At 38.0% G+C, this 21,681-nt stretch overlaps 2 protein-coding genes across 3 annotated transcripts; one reads left to right on the forward strand and one right to left on the reverse strand.

The window, feature by feature from the left end:
- Positions 1 to 122: 122 nt before the first annotated feature.
- On the reverse strand, positions 123 to 20,316 carry ine (inebriated). Of its 2 annotated transcripts, none has more exons than XM_065487985.1 (12): positions 19,706 to 20,316; positions 11,452 to 11,645; positions 11,268 to 11,402; positions 10,672 to 10,891; positions 3,463 to 3,595; positions 3,277 to 3,411; positions 2,545 to 2,773; positions 2,373 to 2,485; positions 1,773 to 1,913; positions 1,365 to 1,565; positions 1,130 to 1,306; positions 123 to 928 (listed from the first exon to the last, which is right to left on the reverse strand). In XM_065487985.1, the coding sequence occupies exons 1-12, from the start codon at positions 20,131 to 20,133 to the stop codon at positions 758 to 760; spliced, it is 2,277 nt and encodes a 758-aa protein (XP_065344057.1). In that variant the 5' UTR covers positions 20,134 to 20,316; the 3' UTR covers positions 123 to 757. The 2 variants fall into 2 exon arrangements, with proteins under 2 accessions (XP_065344057.1, XP_065344058.1); XM_065487986.1 differs by lacking the exon at positions 19,706 to 20,316 and adding an exon at positions 15,512 to 15,590.
- A 352-nt stretch (positions 20,317 to 20,668) lies between these two features.
- LOC135942373 (alpha-ketoglutarate-dependent dioxygenase alkB homolog 7, mitochondrial) lies at positions 20,669 to 21,680 on the forward strand. Its single transcript, XM_065488455.1, has 4 exons — positions 20,669 to 21,075; positions 21,137 to 21,310; positions 21,363 to 21,487; positions 21,542 to 21,680. The coding sequence occupies exons 1-4, from the start codon at positions 20,770 to 20,772 to the stop codon at positions 21,669 to 21,671; spliced, it is 735 nt and encodes a 244-aa protein (XP_065344527.1). The 5' UTR covers positions 20,669 to 20,769; the 3' UTR covers positions 21,672 to 21,680.
- The last annotated feature ends 1 nt before the right edge of the window (position 21,681 follows it).

Below are 21,681 nucleotides of genomic sequence, written 5' to 3' on the forward strand. Positions count from 1 at the left end.
AGCGTACTTAAAAAACAATTAAATTAATTAATATTTTAATAAACACAATATATGCGAGTGTAAAAAACATCTTCAAAATCAATTTGCAAAATTTCCTTGACTCACAGCCAAAATAAAACACATTTTTGTCAGGTTAATAATAACTTTTATTGCACATTCTTTGACATTTTTAAAAATATTTTCTCAGATGATATTTATTTAATATTATCAATTCCAGCGGCAACATCTTTGATAGTTTGATGCCGTCAAAAAATATTCAAAAGATCATTAATACATTTGGGCTCATGGCTGACATTATCAAAGAGGCCCAATCTTTACGTTGTTTGCGTAAAATCTATCTGCAATTTAAGTTCAAAAGAGATATTTTAATTATTGCTGTATTGCACAGTGAAATTTGGTAAATAATTGCGTGCACATGGTGATGACCTTAATAACTAATATTGTCGCTGAATAAAACGTCCGTAAATTTTAAAATTTGTCACATTACAGTTCATTGAGTTATATTCTGAGTGAAAGGCCTCGCGGTTGATTACTTTAAAGAAAGTGTTGGGCCTAAACACAAGCTCTGACTTACTTCTAATTGTATCAATTGTGCGTATTGTAATTAATAAAACGACTACTTCAAAGTATTGCTGACAGGTAAACGCTTTAAATGAGAATCAGTCTACGATGATTATTAAAACTACTAGTGCGGTGAAAGAAGAATTCAATGCTCCGAGCAGAGCGATGGTTGATACAAGATATTAATTATTGCTGGTCACACTTTTTCTAGTCCATTTGTCATTGGCGATGACATGGCTGTCTTCGGAGTCAGCTCCATCTCGACTGGGTCCACTACTCTCTCGTCCCCTGGCGCGTGCTCGCAGAAGTCGGACGACCCGCAAACGGGACACTCGTAGATGTGAGATTTCACAGAGTTGCGCAGTTTCTACAAAGAGAGATGTGTTTGAATGTTGTGAAGCATTGAAAAGTACAATTTTTTCTTTACATTAAATGCATAAAATTGCAAGCGGAACAAATCCAAGTTAACCTTGTAAAAACAATTAAAAACAGTCAAAAATATATTTCCTAATAAATTTTACAAAAAAAGGCAAAGGAAATAATCAACTGAATAATAAGAAACCCTTACCTCCCAGAAAGACTTTCCTGGCATTCTAACCAGGACAATTATCGCCATGAGGGGGATGCAGATGAGCGACAGGGAGGCGATAATCCATCCGATGCCCTCTGCCCACGGCGGGTACAGGTAAGTGCCATTGTTGAAGGTCGGACGCGTGTAGTCGATCAGACTGAACACCCACACGGCCTGTTGAAAACACATGTGTTCAGGAGAGAGTTTAATGCCGAAATGGATGGAAAATCACCATCAAGAGGACAGGGGCGGCGATCCACCAACAAAAGCGGAAGTAGAGTGATGGCAGTCTGCCTGTCATCTCTTGAACGTTTCGCGCCAGCCGACCCGCTCCGTAGAACCATGATACGGCGATGATCTCGAAAAACGCCACGTACATTATTGAGATAGAAGCGGCGTAGTGGTCTATCAGTTGGAAAAAGTAGATGCCTCCCTAGTAAAAAAATAGTATGTTTTTAAACAAAATATTCTATATACCATCTTGTCAGTTAAAAAGCAGTCATTTCAAATTTTGTTTTTTTAATTGAAATAAAGCAGCATAAGCTCGTTGGATACTACACGATTTCAATAAAGTTGCCAAAAATTTAAACGACAAATCTTAATAGTTTACGTATCATTAGTAAAAAAGTTGAATCCATACCTGGGTCACATTTGGAAGGCCAAAGAGAAACGAAACAAGGCAAATCACAAAGACAACAACTTCATGGCACTTCATATGGCGTTTGATCCAATTTGGGAATCCATCTTTGATGGAAGTGACCACAACCTCCACAATGGCAAACTAAGGAAAGAATGATATATAATATACATAAATATATAACAAAATCACGTCAAATTTTAACATAAATTGGAATATCTGCGAAAATAAATTTCTCCAAGCCACAAACAAGTTATTTGTTGGTGATATTGGTATATATTCGTAATATTTTTTAGTATAAGAAAACAAATAATCTCTCAAATGCTGATTTGCATGCTGTTAATTTACCTAAATATTATTTTAAAAAAATTTTATACAGCGAGGTCTAGTCCATAAATTCACCTGCAGGTCAAATTGGAATTTTAGCTTCATTTTTTACATTTAATAATTTTTACTCAGGAATTAATTATTCTATTTGACTTGTAGAGTGCCATTTCTACAGCAAGGTCACAAAGGGATTCAGCAAAATTTAAAAGATAACTCCTATATCAAATGCTTCAAACATCAAAAGATTTTTATAGTAATTTGCAACATTTTCCTTACCTGACTGTCAAGACCAAGGCACAACAGCATGAAAAAGAAGAGCACTGACCAGAATTGAGACAGAGGCATTTGTGCCAGCGCCTGAGGATACACGACGAAAATCAGCCCAGGGCCTGCAAAGCGCAAAAATTAGCAACAATCCACGAAAGAGAAGAAAATGAGTGGTACGCACCGTCTGTGACTACGTTGTCGACGCTAGTATTCTGCTCCCAGGCTATGTTGCCGATGGTGGCGAAGGCAAAGATGCCCACCAAAATGCTGGTCAGCGCGTTCACTAATGACACGGCAAACGTGTCGAACACGATTTGATTGTTGAATCGGTTGTAACTGGCAAATGATATCACAGAACCGAAAGCGATGCCCATTGAGTTGAATATTTGAGCTGCAGCGTTAATCCAAACCTGAAAATATTACATTCTTAGACATTTTGTTTTTTACATTGAAATCCCGTTTTTTAAAGGTGTGTTAAGAGCCTGAGTGGCTAGAAGGAAATTTTAAAAGGCCTATAATTTTTTTCAGTCTGATTTTTATTCATGAAAGGGCATTTTGAAAGCTAAAACTACTTTGGTATGGAAAAAGGCATGCGGAAGTCAAATTACTAAAAGTCATTAAAAAAACGGCAATGCCTCAAAATTGTGCGTTTATCCGAAAATATTGACTTGATGTAAAGTGGAAGAAAATAACAGTTGAAACGAGAAATGCCCAGATTTTTCAACCGTAGAAAATTAAGATTCCTGGTTCAAGTTATTTAAATAAAAATTGATGTTTACACAAGTCCGGTTATCTCTGGGGGAAAAAGTTGGACTGTCCTCTGATAATGTCCACCTTTTTTAGTCATTATGTGTAATTATAAAATATTTATACTGATAGAAACAAAATGGAATATCATATTATGAAATTTTACCTCTGCCCCGGCCAAGAGCTCCCATTTCGGTTGGAAAAAGTACCGAAGGCCCTCTAAGGCCCCTTCTAAAGTCAAAGCGCGGGCGAGAAATGCAAAAATCATCAGATATGGGAATGTTGCTGTCATGTAGAATACCTGAAACAAACTTCTTTAACAACAAATCTATAAGAGTAAAAATGAAATTACTTTTCCAGAGGACTTGACGCCTTTCCACAGAGAAAAGTAAACGAGCAGCCAGGCAACGACCAAGCAAGCCACAAGCTCCCATCGAATCGTTCCAGAGTCGTCAATTCCTGCTGTCATCTGCAGCACTCGTCGGCTAAGATTAAAACACAAAATAAATTATTTAATTTGCACACCCATGTCGCAAATAAATAAACATGTAAGCAGAGAGTAAATTATGGTGTTATGCTTGTCACGATGTAAACAAAGGAGTGAACTTATTAAAAGTGAGATTAGCAGACGTGAGCACACGTGCTAGGTGTCACTGCAGAAAGACCGTCGCCAAGGCACGGGTGTCGCTTAGTGAGCAGATTACCGTCCAGATTAAGCAATTTACTGTGTGCATGATCTGACGCAAAAACAGCTTCATCTCGTAGGGTTTGGATTGTTAGACGGTTTTAAAGTCATTTTAAACGGTTTTTTGCCAATATTTTTCAGGTCGATTCTCTGACCAAATTAACATTTAAGGCAATTACAAATCACTTAAACTTTTTTTTTTTTTAAAAAAAGGAGCATTGCTGTCAAATTTAGATAGATTCCTATCCAACTGCTATACCTAGGTAAATTTTGGCTCTAACTGAGTCCTTTGGGATTGGTTTATGCATTGGCGACAAGGATGTTCTGGGGTTATGCAGCATCAAGTGTGGCTAAAAAATATTTATATTAAAAATTCATTTGATCAGGCGCTTAGAAAAAATATTCGACTGTCTTAGATTCCCTACCCTTCAAGTTATCTGCTTGATTCAAAGTGTCTTCAAAAAATCCATTTCTAAGCTGTTCAATAACTGTGCAGCAATTTAAATTTTATTTAAAGAAAATCTTAACTATGCTGAAATGAGTTGGGGGCGAGTAATTAGCAATAAGTGCAGTGGTGGTGCGGCAAGTAGCGACCAATTGAGGTGGCTATTTCAAACGGCAGCTCGTTTTGCATTGCATTACGCACAAGCGCGCGGCGCCCACGGTTTCCTCATTCAAAATGCTAAATGGCCGGTTTCCTCTTTGCGTTGAGTCAATCGCTCGCTTGCTCGGCGCTGGCTGGACGGGCAACGCGAGGAGCGAAAAAATGCTCATTATCATTTCGCTCGCTCTATAGATAATGACAACGAAGGGAAGTGAAATGACCATCGCGCGCTGATTGTCACCTCGTGCAACCGATTAGACGGGCGATGAGGTCTGAGGTCAGCTCACCCCTCATTGCCGGACCCTTTCTTCCTCGTGGAACATGAGCCGAGCAATTTTGGGGAATTACTGCTTGGGTTTAGGATCTGCGAGCAAGCTGACCAAACTTTGAAGAGCGATATAGCCAAGTGTTTTAAAGGACATATGGATATAAAAATAGATAATTTGATGTGTTAAGCTAAAAATTCTAAAAATTGGAGTGGCGTTGGAATTTTAGGAGTCAGCCTCCGCGTTAGCCATCAAACGCCGAAAAGAGAGCGGCAACATTGTGACCTCATCAGTGTCACAGCCACTAATGTTCAGGAGACGCTCTAATTGTTGTTCCTTGCCGATTTTTCGGTTTAAAAAGCTTGAGTAACAAAGGAAAATCCAATAATCAATTTAAAACTCGACGCATCCTTATCTTTGACACCCTAAGCAGTGATAACGTCACACTATGGCCACCCTCTTTGTTCAGCGCTTATCGGCTAATACAGGGGCCGATTTCAAAAAATTCCAACGGCGCTCTGATTTTCAGAATTTATAGCTTGGCGCATAAAAATTACATTTTTTCGACATTACATAACATGACCCTTAAAATGTCGATAAAACTCAGGTTTCAATGCACTAACAACAGCCAGTGCTGCTTAGATTTACTTGGATCTCTTATCCCTTCTCTGTGGTCGTCGTAAAAATTTTCTCTCCTTTTAAACAGCTGCTCTTTAACGACAAATTTTATCAGTTAGCAGCAATAGTTTAGCGACCCCAGAAACGGATGTCACAAAAAAATCGATTTTCAAGTGCTTTTAGCGCGTTTTAAAGCTAAACCCCTATGTTTATTAATTAATTACATAATAATTTTTAACTTTAAAACATTGTGCAATAAATAAGAGCACTGTTTCTCCACCACAATCGTTTTGGAGGTTCCAGGAAAAAGGGTCCTTTTATTTTTGAACCTTCCCATAAATATCCAAGATAGTTGCGCAATTCGACGAACAATATACATGTATTATGTTGAAAGAGAAAAATGTTAAAAGCGCCCGAGTCAAGCAGCTTCACTATTCAAAAGAATAAAACAACACACGTCTTATCGCTCAAGGTAAAACTTGTTTCCTTTTTTCTTTCAACGTACAACAAAACAGCATTTTGCTAATCCAATTAAGATTGCCCTAGTACAAAGGGATTACAATAAATTCCCCGCAAATTAAGATTAATGAGAAAATGTCTGCATTGCGAAAGTCCATGCGAGGAATAGTTTATTCAATATATAAGGTCAATCGAATTAATAAAATATCCATCACTGACAATGAGATGTAGCAAATTTCCGGCTGACAGTCTGGACATGTAAAAAACTTAATTGGATTTGAAAGGCGCCTAATTGTTCTTTGATTGAGACAAATTTGATTTGGGCCAGCCTGAGACTGTTGTTGCTGGCTATAATATTTTTCACATGAGACCAGGCCATCGTCTCCCAGCCAAACAAGAACTAAATGAAGAATGCTTTTAAGGCCACTCTCACAGTGAATGATTTCTCGTTCACAAAAAGTGTAAAGAAAAATTGATTTTCTTCTTAATTACGTCACCTTTCACTTTTTGTCTGTGGATAAAATCTATAAATTGAACTCGACATTTTTTTAGTATTTTCCCTTACAATAAGCGAACGCACTATTAAGACTTATTTGACTTAATCCTGTCATTAAACCTAGAAATATTTTGATCCAAATTCTAAAAGTTTACTAACAAAAATCAGCTAACTTGTGTTACTATCTCTTGAGACAAAAATTAAGTGAAAAGTGGTTCTTTCCTTTAGATTAATTTGTTTAAACATTTTTTAGGGTGGTGACGAGAATTTTTTGTAGGAGGCTGGAGGAGCACCAGCTGATAATTTGTCTGAATTTGCTGGAATTGTAACGTTAAAGAATAAGCCTTTCTAAAAAAATTCCAATTATATCCTGGGTTACAAAAAATCTTTAAACTGTGGGTGTTTTATTCTGTTTTGAAAGTCATACAATTCTTATTATAACGTTCTGCTGGTCAATTTTTACTTTTTTCATGATTATCATTTGAGATAAACACATGTAAAGAACCTGAGGGGGTTTCCCTATTTGTCACCGTCCAATTACAATCTTTGTCTGAAACGCAGTCCGGAGACAATGGAGGCTTTGGTTTGCAGTATTTCCTCTAGGAGGTGATAATTGCGAGGAGTACTGGTCGTCTCTAGCTGTCATTTTGTTTGAAGTGCGGTCGAGAATGAACAATAATCACACGAGCATACACACACACACAAGTTGACGAGAAGATGAATTTCATTGTCGGTTGCTCTCCACCTCCGCGCGCATACAATAAAAATTACTCTGACACTCGAGTCTTGATTCGCAACTGGAAATTGCAGCAACGGACAAATGAGATGCTCGAGAATTAATATTGTGTGCACTCGAGTGGTGGCAAATAATAATAATAATGGATGCGAGCTGAATGGAAGTGGAGTTAAATGCGAGTGACACTCATTGTCACTCGGTGGCGAGTCACGCGTGGTCGGCGACGATTTAATGCGTTAGGCCGTTTAACAAGGCCGGCTGTCAATCAAAGTGCCGCGCAAACTCGATTTCCCTGCTCGCACGCTGACCGTTTATGGGTGCATGATTTGTTTGCTTCTGCGGAAATAAACAAAAATATTTTCTCTACCCTCTGATAGGTAAAGAGATTTTGTTACGAAATGCGAACGTAGACGATTTAAAATGCTTTACACTCAGAAGAATAATGTAATTAAATTTTCTTTGGTCCATTCGTATTTTAATTACGCCATCACTGCTTGGGAAGCTGTCAATTTGTTGAGTTAAAAAGAAAAATTAGGTTTTAATTTTAAATTTTGTATTGGATTCAATTTATAAATCAAAAATTTTGCTCCTACTTAATACTGCCAAGAATGTGGAAGCGCAGCCACCTCGTGATTTGAAGAACTCAGAGCTCAGAGATAAAAGTTGAAGTGAAACAGAAAGTTACAAATGGCTTCTCTCCTCGGATTAATGTTATTATTTTTTGTTATGGTCAAAACCTTTCACAAAAAATTAAATAAAGCGAGAACAATTTATTCTTGGCCACTTGTCTGCTTTCAGAGCACGTTCAGTCGAACTGCACTTAACATCCAGACGTGTAAAATAAAATTTCATGACAAGTCAGTATAAAAAATTAAGCTCCGGCGCCTCTTCCAATCTCGAAACACTGTTCCACAATCGAACAACTTGTTGGTCGCCAGAATTACGAATGCGTGGCACAGCGATTGGCGTGGCTAAAAGCATTTGATTGTTCGTGATGCGAATTTTATGAAAAAAGAAGCAAGCAAGCTGGCGCCTGCCGACGAAATCGGCGCCAAAAGCCACTCGCTCAAGCTGATGAGAGTCGGGTGAATGAGAAATATCGTAATTTTCATAAGCCATCAAGGTCTGCAGATGGAGACACTGATTTACCGCAAATGCAATAAAAGTATACTTTGCTGCTCGAATGGCCTGTCACGCAGAGGATCATAATTTGTGGCCGCACGTCGGGTATTTTATGTGTGTACAAGTGTGCATACAACATATTTTATTATTCCTCTCCTCGCCACTGTCTGATGCAAATTGAGCCAGAGTGCTTGACGCTATTTATGTGCGAAAATCGGTCTCTTATCAATTAGATTATTCGCCTCAATTACCAAAGCAATCAAAAGTTTTTTTTCAGCTGAGACAGCGATAAAAGAAGTTTTGGGTCAAGTTGATTAGGATTTTTGAGAGTGCTTTTCACTGTTTGATCAATTGCTAAAAATTTTATTTCGTAATTTTATCTTATGAAGAGCAAAGTTTTCTGTCGAAAAGCTACAATGATGCGGCTAAATTTTCTCACGTAAGTAATTATTTAAGCAATTAACTCCTGTACCTGATGGTGATATTTTTTTCAAATTTTCCGCATAAATCACGAACAAGTGTAAATTGAAAGATCAGATAGTTTAAAGGTTATTTTAGAAAAAATAATATTGGTTAAAGGTCAGAATAATTTGCTTAGTACTGTAAATAAAAAATGTCGGGTGACTGAAAATACTGTAGTTGGCGGTGTTATTGCGACCCTGTATAGCGGGATTTGCACGGGAGGTGCTCAGCAGATTAAAACAGATTTGATAATAAAACGCCAATGAAGCAAAATTGGCAATTAATTGGATAATTTTTAGCGACGAAAAGTAGGATAAATCAACAGTAATCAATAAGTGACCTTTCAATAAAACGCTCTTTATCGATTATTTTACTTTTTGTAGATTTTTAGCGTTTAAAACGTGTGCAAGAAACGACAAATTTAAAAGTTACAGCGAAACGAAAATGTTTTCAAGATTATCCTACCATGTTAAAGTGGGAATCTTGTTTTTAATTTTTCAATAAACGTATGAGAATACCCAAAAAACCACAAAGATCGATTTGTTCATTTAAAATCGTCTGTCTTTCGGCCAAACCCTGATTGGCATGGATATGCGAAATCTTTGAAATATTCACTTAAAACCTTTTAATATTCAAAGCTATGTTTTGTACTCAACCGTGATATTTTGAATGGCTCCTTTTATTACGTTTTATTGAGTGATAATGAAAAAAGGAATTCCATTAAATAAGAAAACAGTTGGTATGAGGAATGAGACGCGCGTAGACTGATAAATAACGAAACAAACGACAAGAAGAAGTCATTAAGGAAATTTAACGCCATTTCCAGCAGCTCCCGTTCCGAAGGATTTCGCTTTGGTAATAAAACGCGACACGCACGTCAGGAGTTATGATCATTGTCACCGCAGCGCGGAATAGGAATAAGACAGGCAGCTGCATTCTTGCGGATTGCACGCAGAAGGGCAACGCTGATATAATTATACATACAAAGGTGACATGCATTCGCATTCGCATCGCACGATTTGCGTCCAGCGGCTAATTAGCTGATCTTCGTCGCCGCAGTTGCACCCAACTGCACTTCCTGCACCTTTCTCACTTGAGAGGTCCTCTACGCACTGAGCGGGAAAATCAAATAAGCTTATCTCGCTATCAGTGCAGGCCGCTGCTTCTGCAAACAGTGGACGCTCCTTAACAAGAAGACTATTGAGCTACTTCGCTTAAATGAGGCGATTCACGCATTCCAGCTGAGAAAAGCGGCATTTCTCACAGAGCTTTAGAAACGTCTTTTCCGGTTGCGATAAATCAAGAAGCATATTAAGTGGGATTAATTAGAATTCCTGTTCAATGTTTTAAACCGTCTTAAGCTATGTCTGACGACGCATGGTTAGAAAATTCATTGACTGTAAATTTGTAAAAAATAGAATATGCTTTTCTAAAATAATTTTGGCAGTCCTATTCCATCTGTTAAATTTTTATGATTCGTTCCCATTTTTTCATGTAGCCCGAATTAAATTATTGGCTTTTAGACGCCTAAATAGATTAGCTTTCACATTTATTCCTAATTATTTAAAATTATCCTCTATAAAATTAAAACCTTCCATAAAAAGACGATGAAAATTGAGTTTCCGCAGAAAAATGCCAAATACTTGCTAATTGCGCTATAAACAGCTACCTGAAAATCCGTTTAAATCAGCCTGGAAACCGTCCTTATTAAAAGTCCGTAAAAAAGTCTAAAATTCAGTTATTCCTGCGCTGTACCGATTTTCAGCCTTCTCGACGCGCGATAAAATTAGTTTACAAAAAGCAGAAGTGATTGTTTGCAAAGTGGCCGTTCATTAAGCCTCTTGTTTACCGACACACATTGCAAAATTTGCTCATGAGCTCACTCGGAGTCGGTTTTGAAACAACAATAATATCATGCTACTCGGGCCGTTTGCTGCAAGCTGATAAAATCAATCAATTTAAAACCACTTATGCATTTATTTCAGCGTGTCTGCGGCCGGCAGCCGTATCAATCACACCGTCATTAAATTTAAAAGCAAACAGCTCGAAGGCATGCATGCACATTATGTGGCGCAAACCGCAGTAGATAGGAGAGCTGGTACTTGGTACTCACTCAAAAAACTCTTGCGACGGGGTGTGCGAGTCGTTGGGCTTGCTCGTGTTTGCGTGCGGCGAGGGGAGCCAGCACGAGTCCGAGTTCCACCGGTGGCCGCACTCCTTCCATGGCTGGTCCCACTTGAAAGCGGTGAAAAAGTAATAGAGCGCCCAGGCTATCACTACATTGTAGTAAGTGGACATGATAAACGATACTACGACTGATGAAAGACCAGCTCCTGCAATCACAAAAGGGCGGGATTATAAATTTATTAATTTTTTTAATAACCATACCCTTTTCTACAATTATTTAGCCTTACCCAATTTTTTACAAATTGGTATATATAGCATGCACATTTTAAATAGGAAATTAGGAAATTTAAATATCTTTTAAAGAATTTTTTTAATTTTACCATCACACATTTTGAACGGACTAAATGAGTCATTTTAGAGAGGGAAAAATTAATATTGTGGAGTCGACTTGAAAATATTAGCTCCCTTCTAAGCTTTTGACCTTCCCTCTTTTGGTAATTTGTCATAGAGATAAGAAAATATTTAATCTAAAAATATACAATTCTCCTTTTTTCTTACCAAATGGATTTATAAATATCCTACCTTTCAAGAGGGGGCAAAGCTTGCCAATGGCACCAATGGGTCCTCTCCTTGTGTACTGCCCGACGGCAAGCTCCATGTACAGCATAGGAATGCCACATATCACCAAAATTAGAAAATAAGGCACTAGAAAAACTCCTAAAAACTCGATTTTATTAAGAGCATTAATTAATTTCATGCGACAAACCTCCTCCGCTCTTGTAGCAGAGATAGGGAAAACGCCACACGTTGCCGAGGCCGACGCTGTAGCCGACGCAAGCGAGCACAAATTCCACTTTGCTGGACCAGTGCTGTCTCCTGGGCAGCCGGTAAGTTCCCCCGTGGGGACCGACGCTGTCTGAGAAGCTACTGCACGACGAATCGTCATCTGCTGGTATCCTCCTGATACAAAAAAAGCCAGAGTGATTTATGGTCAGTGAAGCTAACAGGGATTATGGGCAACATGACAAAAGGATTTGTGTCTGATTAAAAGAAATGTGAGCTCTGGCTTATCTCACGTATGAGGAGGCTTCTGTTTAAATACATAGAAACAGAACATGACGACTCTTTTTATTTGGTCACCAACTCAAAGATTAAATTGCTGATGCTCTCTATGAAGATTTTACAGCCTTCATTAAAAGATCTTGATTTTAAAAGTTAACTGCCAATGAAAAAAAAATATATCTTGTGAAATCAAAATAAAAAATTTTTTCGCATAAAAGTGAGAATGCGGGGTTTGAATGAGTACAAAAATAATTAAATAGTATAGAGTCAGTCAATTTTATCATGCTCCTTTGTTTGAATATGAAGATTTAAAATTATAACTAACAATGTGATAGTTTTAGAATGCTAATTTTTATAGCTTATAGGCAAATCTACTGAATTAAATTAATTATTTTTTTCCATGTGGGATTAGCTGAATTAGACAAGAAAATTTTCTTCCAATTGTTCAGCCTGCAATGTAAACCTTTAGAGGCGATAAAAATAGATCACTAGCAATCTATTTGATACCCAATCGTGAAAGCGAGAATGGACCACGCGTTTTGCTGCCTGCGTTACGAATAGCACACGCTCCAAATGATTTCAAGTGGGACACAATGCGCGCGAACGCTTTGCAGCTGCAAATCAGATTGACCCAGCGCGACCGGTTGGGGTCATCTTTGACCCCGTAACATAATTAACCCGTCTCGCGCTTGCCGCAACGCCAAACTCATTCTGGTGGCCAATTTGTAGTGACGGCTGCGCGCAAATGAAGATTAATTGTCACACGCAGTTCAACAGATAGAGGTCGTGACTGTTTTCACGTGATGAAGACAGAAAAACAGGATTTCAAAAAGAGGAGAATAACTGAGAAAAAGACTGCCATGACGGTTTGTTTTTTCGGTAATTTCCGCAAAAAAAAAGAAACACACCTGTTTCTACAATTATTTTTGAGACCTTAGGAAATCCCACTATGATATAAAAAAATCCTCTAACAAAAATTCTTGGGACGGAAGCGTATTACCCTTGAAACTTCAACATCCTATGGTAAAACCGGGCAATATTTTCATGAAAAAATCTGGCCGTGCGTGGACATATAGTTAATTAAGCAAACCCTGCTGAAAAATATAACCTATTTCTTGTATTTCAAATGGTTTTGTTTTCAAATTACCAACCAAAGACAAGATTGAGATGAAAACTCCACCTGCTGCTGTGCAGGTGTATCAAATCGGTTGAAAGGTTGCGTTTTGACACCCTGAGCGCGGTTTCGATTACAATCAGGAACGGTCAATCTCAGTCGTGACCGGCACTGGCGTCGTTGGCGAGCGAGGCACGACCAAATAAGTGATTAACATGACTCGAGGGGCTGCCGAGTAAGGCGTTAATGCATATATGCTAATGCGTCCGGCTGCTTGCGTTGCCACGCCGAATTAAATAAAGCCCTCCACCCTCCATCATTCGTCATGCGGCGCGGTCGTAAAAAAGTCAGCATAAAGCGTTTATCGCATGCCTCAAATTATTGACACTTCTCGCCGCGCGGTGCATATGTCAATTCGTGTCTTGTTCGCCGCCCTCCTGTGTCCATACCAGCTTAGCCTCGGTAAATTTGCGTTTGGCGAAACTGAAATTTAGCAAGGCTCGTCGGCGCTAAAATAAAAGAGAAAAACAACACGGATAGTGTGCTTCTCAGGCAATTTTTTTTTTACAACTTCAATTCAGTTAAATAAAATGGTTGCAAAATGCGATTAAGGTATTTGAAAAATGTCACTCTAAAAATATTATCTCACCATGAGATAGAAAAATCAGAGAGTTGTTGTTAGTGTATATTTGTTTGTTCGTTCAACTTAGAATAGCTGTGAAATAAAGAAAGGCATTTCTAAAACTTAAGACAAATTTTGAGATGAGCAAAACAGGTAAAATAAACTAAAACCTGAAAAATCGGAAATTTTAAAAGAATATTTTGTGCGTGATGCCACAATTTTTGTTCATTGTTTATTTCAAAGTTAAATGAATTAAAATAATTTAGATTTCAAAAAGGGCACGTATTTTTAATTATTTCAAGACAACGTATTTAGGGATTTAAATTTTGAAATGTTACGTCTAAGGGTAAAATTCATTAATCGTATATATTTATTAAATAAAAAAAATATATGGTAATTTTAGTTAATTAATACTTTACAAGACTGAATAAACTTGAGCTTAAAATAGAAATAACAAAAGACAGTAAATAATTTGCTCAAACTTCTAGTTATTAATAACTCGTGAATTAACAAAACTTTAACATACAAAAATGGAAAGAAGCGGATAGTTAAAAAATACTTATATCTTTCTATTAAACCATCTTTCTTGCAGTCTAAACTGTTAAACAAATAAAGAATATCAGTCTAAAAATTATATATTATTAAAAAGCGGTTTAGTATGACCCACAAACGACCTTAACTTTTGTAGTCAAAAGCACAGACTGCGTTTTCTCGATTCCACCCTCGGCACAGAAAGTGTTAATTGCGTCAGTAGAGCATTTGCACACAATGCCTGATGACCGGCGTGCGTGCATTCCTGATAATCAGCTACGCAATATTATTTTCCAATAGTGCGCAAGAAATTCCACGTCTGCGGAAAAAGTTTGTTTGCTCAAGAGTGTGTGAGCTGCAGATTTAATTTTGCGGCAGTTGGTGATAACGTGCCTCGCCGCTTTTTTAATTGTCTTGAACTTACGTGAAATTTTCTTATCATCCGTGTAGCACCGTTTTAGCATTTAATTTGTCGTGCTTTCTTACGTGCCTACTTTATCAAATTATTTTTTAGTTCTTTATTTAAACAATCTCCCTAGCGGCATTGAATGGGAAAGTACACCGACTGTTTGTTTTTCAAAATTTACGCCAACAGAGTGACTAAATACGTGTTTGGTGTTTAAAATTATACGTTGAATGAATGTCAAACACTGACATTTATCACGTTTTCAATAAATTGATATTAGAAGAAACGAAAAACAAACGGAAAACTAATAATTTGCGAAATTTCACTGATTTTCACGAGGACGGGAGAGTGGTGTAATTTCTGAGAAGAAAAAAAACATTCCACTACTCGGCACTGTAAAGTTAAGCTTCGGATCAGAATTACTTTACCTTTAAAACAAAATTTATTGAACATTATTATATAGCTGCAAAAAATTATGGATTAATTGTCGTTTAAAAAGTCCGTCCCTGAGCACAAAACGAAAAGAGAATACGAGAAATCTTGTCATCCCCGCGATGCAACAATCATAACTAAAATTAAAAGCCTTTAAAATTCAGAAGCATTTAAAAAAAGTGAAATCCGTGTACCATTTTGATGATTTAAAATTTTAAGGATTTCAAACTTCCTTGAGTAAGATTAGTGCAGTTTAGTAATTCGTAATATTTACTAATTTTTTTCAATTTCCCTGCCTGTACGTTTCTTTAATTTTGTTTTCGCAAAACAAATTGCACGGCTGTTGGTCATAGCACTCGCTGAGCGCGTGATCAACATCAACAGCTCCGGTCCAATTCAAACGAAATTTCTTTCTCGATTGTTTGCTCCCAGAGCTAGCGCGAGAGTTGTTCAATTGGATCTTTCTTCACAACACATGCCCGTATCAGCAGTTTTACCTTCTTGATAAGAGGAAATTGGGTGGGAAATTGCATAACATCTGTCGCATTTGCAGACGGGTTTCGCGGCCCAGACGATCTGGAGCAAACAAGCAGGCGACGCGGACCGCCGTATTTTGCTAGAACGTACCGATTTGACGTCACCGTGACACCGTGACTTACCTCATTGATGTAAAATAGCCCAATAAAAGCGGACAATAATTCACTGGGCGCGGGCAACTCGCGTGATGCCTCACTTGTTTTGACACTAACACTTATATATACCTGGCCGGCAGCGAGTTACTAAATGTTTGCTCTTTGGTGACGTTGAGCCCCCTCTGCTTCGGCCAGTCGACTCGTCTCAATTGCTAATTAGCAATTTGTCCCGGAATGGTTAAGAAATCGTGTACCAAGGAGTAAAATTTGAGTCTTATATGGCAGGAGAACTGAATGTTGGTTGAAATGTGTATAAATCAGTTTTTACAAATTGCGAATGTAAGGACGGATTGGATTATGCCGGTTTTGATCGGTAACAATTAGATTCTTAAAGCTAAGTGGCAAAAACAGATGTGCTAAAAAGAACTGATGAGTCTTGCTAATTGACTTTGTACGGCTGTTTTAATTGGATTTTTAATTATTCTCGTTTGAAACACAGATTGGTTATAATTTTTGTAATCCTGTACAAAGTGTAATGATCTGATATTTTTGCTAACTAGAAAAAGAAGAAAAGTGGACAAGCATGCAGTGAATACCATTATTCTCGTCTTGAACTAATTAAACAAACCAATTGCAACAGATTGTATTTTATTGGTCAGGAAATACGAGTAAACAATCTGAATTAAATACTTCACGCGGTTCCGTTTCCTTTTCCTGTCTTTGCTTGTCAAAAACATAAAGCAGGAAAATGACACCAAAATTTTGTTGTTGATAGGGTCAGTTTGTTTGTGTTAAATAGCGACTCTAAATATTGAGCCTGAGAAAAAATTGAAATTTTAAGCTTAATTTAAGGAGGATTTAATAAATCAATATAGAATAAATTATATTAAATTTGAAGTTGAGAATGGCGATATAATGTTGAAGTTGAAAACCACTTAGACAAAATGGTTTTGAACTGTCTACGTAAGAAAATAAACGAAATCTCACCACTAGATCGAAATATAAAAACTCACTGAGTTGAGATACATAAATTTCATCTTACCATGAGGTCGAAGTCTACAACCGATCTCAAGTTGAGAGAAAAATTTTCATTCCCAACTGAGATCCGATATTTTGATCTCATGGTGCGCATTAATTTCTGAGTGTGCTTTTAAAGCATCAAAATATGCAATTTTATTGATATCACCAGCATTTTTAAGAGGAATCCACGGGGCGAGATTCAACATTAAAGTCACGGTTTTAGATAGATGGCTTTTCCTTTCATTCCTGCCAGTCTAATAATCTTTACAATTTAGCCTCACGGCAACAATGCAAACATCTAGGGCTCAAATCGACACATGTCATGCTTGTTTTGCTGTGAGCAAATTCGGAGCTTATTTGCACCGGGCTCTACTCTATTTTCCCTGTGCATTAGCGGGAGCCCAAGTTATTGTCTTGTTTGAGCATGGATGTAGAGTTGGCTGGCGGCAAACATGCGCATCTGCTTAATTTATGCTTTGTTCTGCGTCGCGAAAGCATCAGGACAGGCAGAAAAACGCACAATTCTTACTTCCTCGCCGCAAAATGTGGTTTTGTTTGCTAGAACTTTTATATTCACCGCGTAAATGCGGTTTCACGATGTTGCCATACCAAGCGCCACACGTTAGACGTTTGAATTGAAATCATAGAAATAGAAAAACATTGCAAATAAATTGTAGAGGACATTTATAACCAGGCTTAGTCAATAAAAATTATATTTTTTTATTAAAAGAAAACCTGAAGAATCTCAAGCTTCAGGAATGTAGGATATTTTGTCAGCGGGTTTCATTTGACTGTTGATTTTTAGCCAAGAATTTAAATGCATAAATACAAAGTTCCCCAGCAGTTTGGATACAACAAACGATCATAAATTAAATGTCATGATCTAATCCTTATCAAAACTACGGGAAATCCTGGATATTCTTTAATATTATATAATTATACGGTGACAGATGAATACGACTTGGGCACAGTTGAAAAACCGAAGTTAGAAAATCTTTCCCCCAATATTCACCAATTTCTTGCAGGCAATGTTGTAGCACTTTTGAGTAATTTATTAATAGTTTATCTTTTTTAAAAATACGTGTGTAAACATTTTCCACCTACGATCACATTTGAATTTTGCTTGAAAATAAATAATAACATGTTATTGCTTATATTTCTTGTTTTGATAATTATCAATAGATAGTCAACTGTAAAAAGCCAGGGTTTGGCTACAGGGCGGTCAATAGAATAAAACAATGTCTGGCGTTTTCCGGAAATTTCTTAATATAACTGAATTACCTTATTATTACATGATTAAAAAGAAACTTACACTATCCTGCGATTAAATATACAAATAATGGAAACTGTCAATATTGATCCCCAAGATTAAAAGAAAAACGTCATGCGTTCGCTTAAAATTTAATCTCTTTTTGGCTTATATGAAATGCCCAAAATCGCTATTCATTTAACACAGCTCACTTGCGAAACTTGTACAGAAAGTAAAAGAGAGCTCTAGCTCTAAGTTGCCCACATTATTTGAACGACATCCTTTGGATCTGACCGGCGGAGACTAATTTCAACGCGCATCATCTGGCCCTCGGTGCTGAAAATCTTCGTCTGTTTGATTCTAGTTCACAAACGTTTTGAATACATTTTCCAAGAGATTCATGATTATTTTCCACGTCATCCACATAATAAGTAATGTTGGTAACGTCATTGCCTAATTAAAAAAATCAATACCTCAATTTTTACACATACAAATTTTTGGTATAAGAACGCAATCGAAAAAATCCCATCATCTTGAAATATCGGGCATTTATTACTATTTTACCATGAAAAAACAGGAAGCAAGGAAAAACAATCCTGCACGTGTTATGTAATATTCCAATATATTCATTCAGGCGTTTTCAGCCTTGCATTTTCGCAATGTGATTCACCAGTAAGACACCTGGCTAGCTCTAAAATAGGAAAAATTCGCGAGCTACATGCGGGTCGAGAATTTTCTCTGGCAATAAATCACGCATATTAAACTGACGAATTCCACATGACGGAATAATTTAACAGTACGGTCACGGCTCACAACAAAAATTAAATCGCCCGAAAGTGCCTGGCATACTTAGTATAGTGAAACGAAACTTTTGGACTACTTCTCCACACCTATGAACAAATTGACTAAATCAAATGGGGAAAAAATATCTTTCACGTTCGCTGGCAAGCTGTGCTTTTTCCGTATCTGTCTTGATCGGCGCCAGCAGACGCTTGCCAGATTCTTAATATTAGTTCTTGCGGAGAAGTGGGAATAATCTCCACGGGGGAGAGGCAGTTTCTCTTATTTTAAAATTATAACTAACCTTATCGGGCGGAAACTGTTTTTTTTTCGCGAAATTTCCTGTTTTTCCGCATTTAGCGCCGAGTCACTTTTATCAAAGCAGCGAACCGTTATTATCAACCAACGAATTCGTCCCCAGTCGAGATTTCGTTTACCGCAATGTCTGATCTATCATAATCATTGCCTGCGATGTGTCAAAAATTTCCTATCTAGGAATATTATTTTGTCATCATCTATCAAAAATCGAGTTATAAGAATTATAAAGCATTCAAAAAACGTTTTCATTCAAATGTTGTTTTGTCTTATTAAAGGAAATGGAAAGTCTCCAGCTACCATTGAAAATAGTTATAGACCAAGCTTTCAACACAATCCCAACTTATTTGTCAATTGATTTTTAAAACGAACTTGTTTTTCTTTATCTTTTCGATGTGAATGAAATGCCGCACGAAATCAAGTAAAAATTCGGTCGAGTGTCATTACTTCATTGTTTTTAATTATAATAATTTATTTGTGCTTGTCATGAATTGGTTAGCAAATTTCTGGTCAAGAAAATGAGAGTTAAGGCTTGTCGTGATTTAAAATATCAATCTACGCCTGGCGAGAAGAGAGCAGCATTAGCATAAGTGCGTTCGAGTGGTGTTAAGCATAACAACAATCCAACAGCCAAAACGACATCAGGCCCAATTACTAAGCTACTCATTCGACCCCACGTTGGTTGACAAACAAACACGATAACGACTCTCGCTTTCAAGCACTTAATTACTCCTACCTTAGTACTAAAAAAATATTGATTAGGTGCTAAAAAATAATTCGTAAAGAAATGTAAGAGTAAACAATCAATGTTATCTAAAAATTCGCAATTCATTTAGCAATAACAAAAATTGACTTACGCGATGGGGTTGACCATGCTGATGAGTTCGGACGCCGTCGTGGGCACCCTGCGGAGGTACAGCTTCTTGCCATCGGTGCATCCCATGCCCATGGAGGCGATGGACTGGACAGTCAGCTGGGTTGCTGGGTCCGAGAAGTTGAACGCATTCCAGAGGCCGTGCGGCGGCGTCAAGAGGGGCTCTTGTTTCGTGTCCGGCACTGGGTCCGGTGTTCGGACGGTTGTCACCGTGAATTGGGTGCCGCTGGCGCCAGTGAAAGAGGACGCCGTGCCGCCGATGACCTCCTCGGGCTCGTCGTTTGCACCATTGTGCTGATGATGGCCGTTGGAGCCCTCGAAGAAAATTCTGCGTGTTTCCTTGCGCTGCTCGGAGTTGACCACGATGGGAATCGGCGCCGACCTGGCCACGGAGGGTGTCCCGTTTTCCATCTCGTTGCTCGATGCTCGACTTGAGGCTCTACATTGGGCTGCACGGCGGAGGGCGGCGGCGGTGTCGTCAGGTCGGTCGGGCCGCTCGGCAACAAGTGTCTCCGTCTCCCTCGCCGAGGCATTCACTTCTCTTTCTTGTGTTTGTCACATTTCGCTAATCAAATCCAAAATCCCCTAAGGAACCGCCCACACTGTGCAGCAGCGCGTTGTTTTAGCGCTCATAGAACACAAACAGGCGCCATCTGCACGCTCATTGGCTGAAGCAGACTGCATTGTTTGCTATTATCAGAGTAGTGCACTAAGGAGATGATAAAATATTAAATGACGCACATAATTTACGAGGTTAATTTAATATTAGGGTAAAAAAACTTTTAAAACTATTTATGATGTAATCTATTTTTAAATTTTTTTTCTGATTTGGAGCCCAATACTCTAAAAAGTAACACAAAGATTAAAAATGAATTATTCTCGCTTGCTTACAATCTACTTTGGCACGCCCACTTAAATGAAGAAAAACATTGCCGTCTCGCAGCACGTCCACCGGTGAATGAGTGGAATCACCTGTTCGTACGTTTCTACTGTTCGTACAGGACAATTTTTCATACCAAAACTTGACCTTGTCTCCTCTGAGATGAAATGAGTGTTTTAACGAGCAGAATAGCCAAGATTCCAGCAGCGACATGGTCCCGATCAAGACTTTTCATCTTCCGAAGACCGTTTTCCGAAGATTCCGCTCTGGCATCGAAAAATGAAGTTTATTTGCAAAACATCCCCGATTATCTGCACTTTCATGAAAACTTCGACAGTGACTTGATGAAGAAGATTATTTTTTCCATGAAAATCTACCCAAATTTCATCTCGCAAGCTGAGGAGGAATCGATTTTTGCTGAAATTCAGCCGTATTTGAAAAGACTTCGATATGAGTTTGATCATTGGGACGATGTATGTAATGTTCGCACAAAATATTTTAATTTCTCTCATTATGATTGTGATACAATTCCAGGCGATTCATGGCTACCGTGAAACCGAGAAATTAAAATGGAACGAAGCAAACACAAAAATTATTGACCGCCTCCGAGGCATTGCTTTCCCTCCTGGAACTTCTCAATTGGCGCATGTCCACGTCCTGGACTTGGACGCCAAGGGTGTGATTAAAGCCCACATCGACAGTGTTAGAGTAAGCTCATTTTCCTCCAAATTAAATTCATGAATAATTTTGTTCATTCCAGTTCTGCGGGAGCACCATTGCTGGTATAAGTCTGCTTTCCAATTCTGTCATGAGACTAGTCAACGACAAGCAAAAAGACCAGATTGTCGACATTTTTCTCCAACAGAGATCAATGTACATAATGAAGTGCGTTTAATTTGATATTGTCGAGAAAAGTCTTCAAATGTTTTACTTCCGCAGGGACAACGCGCGGTATGATTACACCCATGAGATTCTAAGCGAGGAGAATTCTTTTTTTAAAGGAGAAAAGGTTCCACGTTCAAGAAGAATTTCTGTGATTTGCCGCAATGAGCCGCTTGCAGACAAGTAGAGTGAGAATG

This window comes from Cloeon dipterum, chromosome 4, assembly GCF_949628265.1.
Source record: "Cloeon dipterum chromosome 4, ieCloDipt1.1, whole genome shotgun sequence".
NCBI classification, from domain to species: Eukaryota; Metazoa; Arthropoda; class Insecta; order Ephemeroptera; family Baetidae; genus Cloeon; species Cloeon dipterum.

What these genes read in the sequence shown, in the direction of transcription:
- ine (XM_065487985.1), bottom strand. Translation starts at nt 20,133, where the DNA reads ATGGAAAACGGGACACCCTCCGTGGCCAGGTCGGCGCCGATTCCCATC. An exon ending in CTGCTACAAGAGCGGAGGAG is followed by an intron (nt 11,403 to 11,451) that starts GTTTGTCGCATG and finishes TCGAGTTTTTAG; the next exon opens with GAGTTTTTCTAGTGCCTTAT. An exon ending in CGACAACGTAGTCACAGACG is followed by an intron (nt 2,486 to 2,544) that starts GTGCGTACCACT and finishes TGCGCTTTGCAG; the next exon opens with GCCCTGGGCTGATTTTCGTC.
- LOC135942373 (XM_065488455.1), top strand. Translation starts at nt 20,770, where the DNA reads ATGAGTGTTTTAACGAGCAGAATAGCCAAGATTCCAGCAGCGACATGG. An exon ending in CCCACATCGACAGTGTTAGA is followed by an intron (nt 21,311 to 21,362) that starts GTAAGCTCATTT and finishes TGTTCATTCCAG; the next exon opens with TTCTGCGGGAGCACCATTGC. An exon ending in AGATCAATGTACATAATGAA is followed by an intron (nt 21,488 to 21,541) that starts GTGCGTTTAATT and finishes TTACTTCCGCAG; the next exon opens with GGACAACGCGCGGTATGATT.